The sequence below is a fragment of the Camellia sinensis genome, chromosome 1, assembly GCF_055761805.1.
Source record: "Camellia sinensis isolate YWXY chromosome 1, ASM5576180v1, whole genome shotgun sequence".
Lineage (NCBI taxonomy): Eukaryota > Viridiplantae > Streptophyta > Magnoliopsida > Ericales > Theaceae > Camellia > Camellia sinensis.
This window is the reverse complement of record NC_138961.1, coordinates 111,583,716-111,593,132: the sequence shown is the minus strand read 5'-3', so window position 1 is coordinate 111,593,132 and position 9,417 is coordinate 111,583,716. Positions and strand designations below refer to the sequence as shown.

At 44.6% G+C, this 9,417-nt stretch overlaps 1 protein-coding gene across 1 annotated transcript; it reads right to left on the bottom strand.

Annotated features, from left to right (window-relative positions):
* Positions 1–7,435: 7,435 nt before the first annotated feature.
* On the bottom strand, positions 7,436–8,752 carry LOC145819110 (uncharacterized). Its single transcript, XM_082913076.1, has 2 exons — positions 8,048–8,752; positions 7,436–7,570 (listed from the first exon to the last, which is right to left on the bottom strand). The coding sequence occupies exons 1-2, from the start codon at positions 8,750–8,752 to the stop codon at positions 7,436–7,438; spliced, it is 840 nt and encodes a 279-aa protein (XP_082769202.1).
* Positions 8,753–9,417: the final 665 nt, after the last annotated feature.

Below are 9,417 nucleotides of genomic sequence, written 5' to 3'. Positions count from 1 at the left end.
ACTATTACTCAATTTCTAAGCACAAGAACACAAGAACATAATATAGCCATAGTTGGGGTTCAAAGCTCACATCTTCTATATCAATCCTTGATTTCATGTAATTGATGCTTTAAACATAAGGATTCAAGATAGGTGATCATTCCTTAGTTCAATCTTTGTCTTCCTTTTAATTCTCCTCCATTTCCTCAAGCCTTCATGGTTGATCTCCCTTCTCTTTCTTCAATTCCCTTCAAATCCCCATGATTGTTAAGCTTTTTTTCAAGAATCTTGGTCTCTTTTCTCTTTTCTCCCTCACGGTTCTCTTCTCTCTCTTTTAGATATTTTGGCTCCCAAAAGATGAGACTAATCACTCAAAAACATATCTATATATCTAAATAAACACACACACATGACTTAACACAATAGGGAGAGCCAAACGTGGCCTTACGAATTGCGCAAAATCAAATTTCAATTAAAGTTCCCAGGTGACTCTAAAAATTACGCTGATCATAAATATGTCCCCTGCTCCAGTTTCTGAAACCTCTAGGGCCTTCAATTTGCAGTATAAAGTTAACCACCCAAACGTGCATTAACGAGTCAGACAAATTAGATTTCCAATTAATTTTTCCCAAATAGTTCTAAAAATTCCCATTAACATACCCAAGTACTCAATTTTGATTTCTGAACCCATAAAGGTCGGTAATTTCAATTTTAAATCCATAACTCAACAGATAATGCTTCAATTCCAATAGATATAATTAAATTAAAACACATCGTCTCATAGTTAAATAAAGATGATTTCTTATACGCATTTTGGGGTCATTACATGTGAACTCCATTTACAACTTTTAAGTTAACATGGGTAAATATCGATTTCTAGTTGACTCCCCTAGGGCCATAGCCGAGTTCCGAAAGGACAACCAAATTCCAGACGACGTCCACTTATCTTTAGCCGAACTAGATACCACGCCATGGGAAAAACCGGGCTTTGTTCCTTTCACTGTAATATCAATAATAGAGGCCGGTCTCTGATTCCCTGTCCAGCCGCTGATATGCGAGTTCCTCAGGCAGACAAGACTATGCCTAACCCAACTCAGCACTAATACTTATAGGATAATAAACAGCATCGCCGAGCTAAACCGCCAGCTTGGCCTCAACCTTAGATTGGCTGAGCTATTCCACCAATATTCGTTCGGCCAAAATGATGACGGTTGGGTGTATTATTTAAGAGTAAGGAGAGGCTGAGAGAAAATTATAAAAAAACACCCCAGATAAAGACATAAATGACGACGACTTCTTCTGGGTTTTTGGCAATTTCGAAGACTAGGAAGCCTAGATACCAGGCTACAACATAAATTGGAATAAGAGGACTGCTGGTAAGAATACCTCGGTCCAATTTTCTTTTTGTCGCGCTATGTCAAGTTATAATCTCACACCGTGTTGACACAGTATTTTGTCTCTCTTTTGTGCAGACTTACACCAACTAAAATCACAGTACCCATACGCCAACCAAGACGCCCTTCGCGCCGCGCTACGATACCGTCATCACGGTTGGGTCAAGCTGCTATACTTCGAACCGACCTACCGATATAGCAGAAAGAGGAAAACCAGGGTGACAGACTTTCTCCTTGAACCATCACCTGAACTAGATCCCACGCTTTCCCAAATCAACTTGATCCCTTTGACAAAAGAACAAGAAATGACAAAAAAGAGAGCCGTGCGAGCACTTATCACCGAGCAGACTATTGGTGAAGCGCAAACCGGGCTAGAGCCATCTGGCCAACCCTGTGATACCGTGGTCGCCCTTCTAACTGCGAGGGCCTCCACATCTCGGCCAAGCAAGCGTGCACGAACCGCTTCAGCCGAGCCACAACGCCTGGTTGATGAGGACACCGTGCTTCCTGACACCACGATGCCGAGCCCTGAGCTTGTGCATTCTGACTGAGCTAGCCCTTTAGAATGGGCGCCAAAATAACTTACAAGAACCGAGCTATAACTACCACAGACTCGGTGGTTGTTGATAAGGACCACACGCTTGCCTTCAACCTTGCTAAAAGTGTGTGCCTACCATCTGACATGGAGCATCATGATCATTTAACCGAGCTCAAGGCCATCCACTCGGCAACTAAGTCAATGGTGCTGGTAAGTGTTCCCTCTTTATTTTCCATTTTACACAGTCTGTTTGCTCGGTTTTAGTCATAATCGCTACTTCTTCTTCTATAAGCCATGCAAAAGAGCCACATTGCTCATAAGCGCATGCTGGAGCTTCGCAAGACAGCGCGGCTGGATGTGGTAGACGCCAATGCTAAGACGGTCGAGCTGAACGAAGCCAAACAAAAATTGACCGAGCTCGAAACTGAAAATGCACGACTCGCCGAGCTGGTCAACTCAGTGGAAGTGGACAAGAAGAAGGCTTTGGCTGAAAGAAAAGACCGCTATCTACGCGAGCTGGCCAAGCTCGAGAAGAAAAAAGATGCCAAAATCGCCAAGCTAAATAAGAAAATGGAGGACGATGAAGATAGGGGCTACAAGGAAAGGGAGGCCACCTACATCTTGCAATGTGCAGCTGTAAAGGATATTTTTTTCAAATACAGATAGATGATAGCTGTCAAGAAGCTCAGTCTTAGACAAGAAGCCAAGATATTTTTGAACCCTCCCCCTCACTTTATTCCAAGCTATATGGCAGACTATGCCAACGCCATACAACAGAAGTTTCTCTAAGAGGGGGAGGAGGAAGAAGGATCCCTTGTCCCAGACAATACCCCACCTATCCCTAGTGATCGCGGTCTCCAGACAAGTCAGACAGCTCGGCGGAGCCACCGGTGTCAAATACGGTTGATGATGCGCCTGTGACTGACCTACCTGCTGGAACTGGGCTACCAAGTGGTGAAGCTCAGGGTGACCTGGATGCAGACCTGGACGATCTATTTGCTTGATCTTGTTTTTCTTTTTTTGATGCTAACTTTTTGAAAGAATTTGTAATCGGGCTTAAGCTCCTCTTCTTGTAATGCACATTTTTCAAATGGAATGGAATGAAATCTGTAATTTTCCAATCTTTTTGTTCGGCTCACACCCCTACTTGTAATTATCTTCAACTTTAATTGCATCAATCTTGAACTCTTTACTTGGTTGTGATGTCTTAATATTTTCTGGCCGAGATAGCCATCTCGGTCTAAGAGCCCTGTAAACTGTTAACTGTTAACTTTACTATGTGTTGGTCATACCTGCCAACTTTCTTCAGCCTAGATCCTTATCTCAGCTGAAGAGAGCTAAATGTTGATCATACCTGCCAAACTTTCTTCAGCCTAAATCCTTATCTAGGCCGAAGAGAGCTAAATGTTGGTCATACCTGCCAAACTTTCTTCAGCCTAGATCCTTATCTCGTTTGAAGAGAGGTAAATGTTGGTCATACCTGCCAACATTCTTCAACCTAGATCCTTATCTCGGCTGAATAGAGGTAAATGTTGGTCATACCTGCCAACGTTCTTCAGCCTAGATCCTTATCTCGGCTGAAGAGAGCTAAATGTTTGTCATACCTGCCAACCTTCTTCAGCCTATATCCTTATCTCGGTTGAAGAGAGGTAAATGTTGGTCATACCTGCCAACTTTCTTCAGCCTAGATCCTTATCTCGGCTAAAGAGAACTCAATGTTGGTCATGCTTGCCAACCTTTTTCAGCCTTGATCCTTATCTCGGCTGAAGAGAACTCAATGTTGGTCATACTTGCCAACCTTCTTCAACCTAGATCCTTATCTCGGCTGAAGAAGATAATGTTTGGTCATACCTACCAAACCCCCTTGATTGCCCCTTGCTGGCAATGACTAAGAACAACTTTTACAAATAGAAAGAATTACGCTGGAAAGACTACTTGTTTTTTTTTTGAAAAAGGAAAAATTACAAGTATTTTAAGAAAAAACTAAAAATAAAATAGTTTGAGATTGGCAGTGTTCCACGGCTTGGGAATAACCTTGCTGTCTCCATCTTCCAAGTGATATGCCCATTTTCCTGCTAAACCAACCACTTTATATGGTCCTTCCCAATTAGGTCCTAACTTGCCATCTCCAGGTACCAAAGTGTTGCCCATTACTTTGCGCAGTACCCAATCTCCAACCTTGAATTGCCTTGGAAGCACTATTTTGTTATATTTTCTGGATAACTCTTGCTGGTATGAGGCGATGTAAACTAGTGCTTTTTCCCTTCTCTCTTCTGTAAGGTCGAGTTCCAAAGTTATGGCTTCTTCATTCAAGTTTGGGTCAAAATTTTCACTTCTAATAATGAGGAGGCCTACTTTCAGTGGGATTATTGCCTTCATGCCATAGGCCAAGGAAAAAATGTTTCTCCAATTAACCGCTGAGGTGTGGTATGGTAAGCCCATAAAACATGAGGAAGTTCCTCAGCCCACTTGCCTTTTACTCTCTCCAACCTTTTCTTCAAACCATCTAAGACGACTTTGTTTGATGCTTCTGCCTGGCCATTCACTTGAGGGTATGCTGGTATAGAGTTGTAGAATTCTATCTTGTATTCCTCACAAAAGCCCCTGAAAATTTTGCCATCGAACTGAGTACCATTGTCAGATATTAGAGCCATGGGTATGCCGAATCGAGTTATGATATTCTGCCAGACGAACTTCTTAACATCTTTCTCCTTTATTGATGCGAGTGCTTCTACCTCCACCTACTTTGTGAAGTAGTCTGTTGCTACGAGAAAGAACTTTCTGTTACCGGGTGCAGTTGGTAGTGATCCCACTATGTCCAGGCCCCACATTGTGAAGGGCCATGGGCTAGTTAATGGTAAAAGCTCTCTGGCTAGTTGATGTATTTGGTGTGCGAACTTCTGACATTTCTCGCACCTCTTGACATATTTCTCTGAATCCGCTTGCTTGTATGGCCACCAATATCCTTGTGAAATTGCTCTATAAGCCAATGATCTTCCCCATTGGTGGCGTCCGCATAAGCCTTCATGTATCTCAAACAAAAATGCCTCGACCTTGCTGGGATGGACACATTTTAGGTAAGGTCTTGTGAAGGATTTTTTGTACAACGCCAATGATGGAGAGAGCCAAAATCGTTGTGATTTTACTCTAATTTTGTTGGCCTCTTTCTTTTCTTCAGGACAGATGCCATCTTTTAAAAATACTATAATGGGATCCATCCATGATGGGCCTAGTTCGGCGCAACATGCCTCGGTTGCTTCGGGTTCCTCAATACTTGGTCTAGGTAGGAAGTCGATCAATAATAGGTGTGGGATAGATGTATCTGCCATTGAAGCAAAGCCTGCCAGCTCGTCTGCTTTACTATTTTCTTCTCGGTCGATTTGTTCTATCCGAACTACTTCGAACTTCATGATCTCCTTTCTGACTAACTCTTGGTACTTAGCCATCCTCTCATCTTTTTTCTCGTAGTCGCCTGAAATCTGGTTTACTACTAGCTGGGAGTCACTGTAAACCATCAGCTCAGTGGCCTTCATGTGAAGTGCTGACTTTAAGCCTGTTAACAGTGCTTCATACTCTGCTTCATTGTTAGATGCTGGGAAGCCCAGGTTGACTACCTGTTCAATTGTTTGGCCATCTAGTGAGATGAGGACTATGCCAAGTCCTGCGCCGTGCCTGGTGGATGCTCCATCCATAAAGAGTTTCCACATCTCTCTGACGAATAGCTTCCAGCAAGTAGAGAGATCGGATGACGTCTTGGGATCATGGGTGTAGCTGGTGTTTTCTTTCAAGTCCATGCCTGCTGTTGGGGTTTGATCTTCGTTGTTTGACTGCCTTAAGTCTTTACTTTCTAATGAGTCCTCATTGGGAGTAGCATGGTTTGCTCCTTCCTTCCTGTCCTCAGTTCTCTATGGCTTGTAATGTAGTTGGGCATCCTGCATTAGGGGCTGCGCAGTTCCCGCAGTACTTTCCCCCTTACTTCGGTTGCGTCGGTCAAATCGACCGGGCAGATGTGATGACTTCCTGGTGTGAACTCAGCCACTAAGTCTACTAAAGCTTGGGCTTTTATTGCCGTTCTAGGTTGAAACTTGATATCGAACTACTCCAACTCGACTGCCCATTTCAAGATTCGTCCAGAAAAATCCGCCCTCTCAAACAAGGCCTTTAATGGAAAAGCCGTTAGGACGATCACGGTGTGGGCATGGAAATAGTGTGACAACTTTCTTGAGGCCATCATCAAAGCTAGCGCCAGTTTTTCCAATGGTAGGTACCTTGTTTCAGCGCCCAGCAAGGTCTTGCTAACATAAAAGATAGGCAGGTGTTGGATTCCTTCCGCTCTGACCAACACTGCGCTGACTGCATGCTGTGAAACTGCTAAGTGCAAAAAGAGCTCTTCTCCTAGTACCGAGGTTACTAACAACGAAGGAGAGGCCATGCAGTCTTTCAAGCTTTCTAGGGCGCGATCACATTCTTCATCCCACTCAAATTTGGCCTTCAGTGCTTGGAAAAATGGTCTACATTTGTCTGACGACCGACTTATGAACCGGTTGAGCGCGGTTGCTAGGCCAGTGAGATGCTGTACCTCTTTGGCTGTGTTGGGCCTCTCCGGATCTTGGATTGCTTTGATCTGGAGGGATCAGCTTCTATACCCTGGTTGGTCACTAGAAAGCCTAGGAATTTGCTTGATCCTACTCCGAATGCACACTTAGATGCGTTTAGACGTAACTTGTGGGACTTCAGAATCTGAAACATTTCATCTAGGTCTCTGAGATGGTCCTTCTCATCCTTGCTCTTGACCACCATATCATCTATGTAAGCCTCCATTGTTCTGTCTAACAATGGTTCAAACATTTTGGTGATCATCCGTTGGAATGTAGCCCCTGTGTTCTTTAGGCCAAAGGGCATGACCTTGTAACAGTACAATCCTCTGGGCATTGTAAATGATGTGACCTCCTGGTCTGGTTCATACATAGCGATCTGATGGTAACCTCGATACGCATCAAAGAAGCTAAGTCGATTATGCCTTATCGTCAAGTCCACCAGTTGGTCTATCCGTGGTAGAGGAAAACTATCTTTTGGGCATGCTTTGTTGACTGTTTTGCAGTCCACAAAACACGCCACTTTCCGTTCTTCTTTGGCACTACTATAGTGTTGGAGATCCACCTGGGATAGTGTACTTCTCTGATGGCCCCTGCCTCTAGCAGGTTTCCTACTTCTTCTGCCACTATCTCTGCGTAGTGGAGTGCTGATCGGCGAGTTCGCTGAATAATTGGTCTGGCAGTTGGGTGGACATTAAGTTGATGGTAGATGAAATTTGGGTCAATGTCAGGCATGTCGTATGGTGTCCAGTCAAACACCTCGATGTTAGAGGTTAAGAATTCCATGACCTCTATTCTCTCAATGCTGGACAAAGACGAGCAGAGAAAAAAGAACTTTTCTGGGTTCTTTTCATCTATCCTTACTTCAACCAAGTCTTCCACTGCCTTTGCTCTGCTGCTTTGCCGACTTCTGTAAATAGTTCGTTGCTTTATGGCTGTTCCACCATCTGAACAAACCCTTTTGCAGCACGGATGCCGTTTATTGTGACGAAACACTTCTTCGACATGATTTGGTCTCCTAAGAGTTCTTCGATCACGCCGGTTTCATTAGGGAATCGTAATGCCTGATGGTAGGTTGACGCCACTGAGCGCATGGCATGCAGCCATGCCCTTCCTAAGATTATGTTGTAAGTGGAAGGGACTTTCAATACCCAGAATTCCACCTGTTTTGTCATGGTTCCTGCCTTGACTAAGAGGATTATCTTGCCCACTTGCCGCTCTGGCATTGAGTTGAAACCGACAAGGGGAGATGTCACAGGTGCTAGGTCTTTGTCCTCCAATTTCAGTTGTTTGAAGGTCTCGTAGTACATTATCTCGCATGAGCTTCCTTGGTCAATCAGAATCCGCTTGATGTCAAAATTCTTGACGTGCAAAGTGACCACAAGTGCATCATTGTGAGGGCAATGTAGCCTTGCTAGATCCTTGTCTGAAAAGGATATGACGTTCGTAGCCTCTGTTCTGCTCCTTTTGACGGTAGGTTGTGCACTTAATACCTCTCTCAAGTGCTCAGCCTTTTTGATCATCCTGCTGAGTTCACATACCCGCTCAGGTTCGACGATCCCACGTATAATGTTGATTATGCCTTGGGGTGGACCATCGACCGGCATTTCGCTTGGTCTGTTAAGGTCCTGGGGGGCTGGCTGTGTTCCCCCTTTTATATATTGGTCCAGGTGTCCAGCAGCCACTAACTCCTCCAGATGTAGCCTCAATGGTGTGCAATTTTTAGTGCGGTGCCCCTTCTTATCATGGAATGTGCAACGGGACCTCTCATCATAGCCCTTTTGTGCTTCTCCCAACTTGGCTGACCGCCGAATGAAGGGTTCATCATATATCTCGCTAAGAATCCAGTAGATAGGTTTATTAAATACTGTGGTAATAGCAGTGCGGACTCTTAACTTCTTTTTTTTTGGGTCCTCTCTGTTGGCTCGCCTGCCTCGCCCATTCTGGCTTGGTTCTTCTACCATGTTGATTTTTGCTGTAGTCTTTTTATCTGGCATTGCTGTTGTGCCAGATTTTGCCTTAGTACGTGCACTATCTTCCTTTACTTGGATATGTTGATGCACTCTCTCCATTAAGGCCTCCATCGTGAGGGGTGGCATCATTGTCATTGAGTCCCTCAATTTGTTACCGACTGGTAAACCTCGTTTGTATTGTGTGATGGCGAGATTTGTAGGGCAATCCCCAATCTGGTTGAAAGTCTCCCAATATTGACTGTTGTAAGACCTTAATGTCTCCTTTTCGCCCATGTCAATAGAGAGTAGCTGGTCAATCTCCACTGGTGTCTTAGTATTCGTTCGGAATCTAGTCACGAACGCTTCTGCCAACTACACCCATGAGGCTATGCTGCCTTCTGGCAGCCTTTCGAACTAGGTTAGACCTAGGTCGCCAAGGCTGGATGGAAACATGATACACATTAGAGCCTCGTTTCGTCGGTATATTGCCATAACTTGGTGAAAGTGGCTTAAGTGCATGTAGAGGTCTGACTTTCCCTCATAAGTGGTGAACTTGGGCAGGTAGAAGCATCAGGGTAGTGGTGCATTCTCAATTGCCGGAACGAACGGTGAGCTTTGTAACCTTGCTAATATTTTATCTGTTGGTTCGTAAGCAAGGCGCGGCACTGGCATCCCTACCTCGACACTCCCAGGGGCCAACCGCTATAGGGCTGAAACTCTGCGAAGGGTAATGAGCCCTAGTGTCCTCCTTCCATCGGGCCCTCTCCTTGAGCACTCTTCACAAGTCCGCTGACCTAGGCAACTCCGTGTGCCTAGATGTCGTTTGGTGTGTCTGCGAAGGCCGATAGCTGCTTCCCTCTGTATACGACCGTTCAGTCCTCGTTCTCTCAGACCTTTAGTAACGAGTCCTGGAAGTCCTTGGTTGAGTGTCGCCTGTTCTAAGGCTCATATTTTCTACT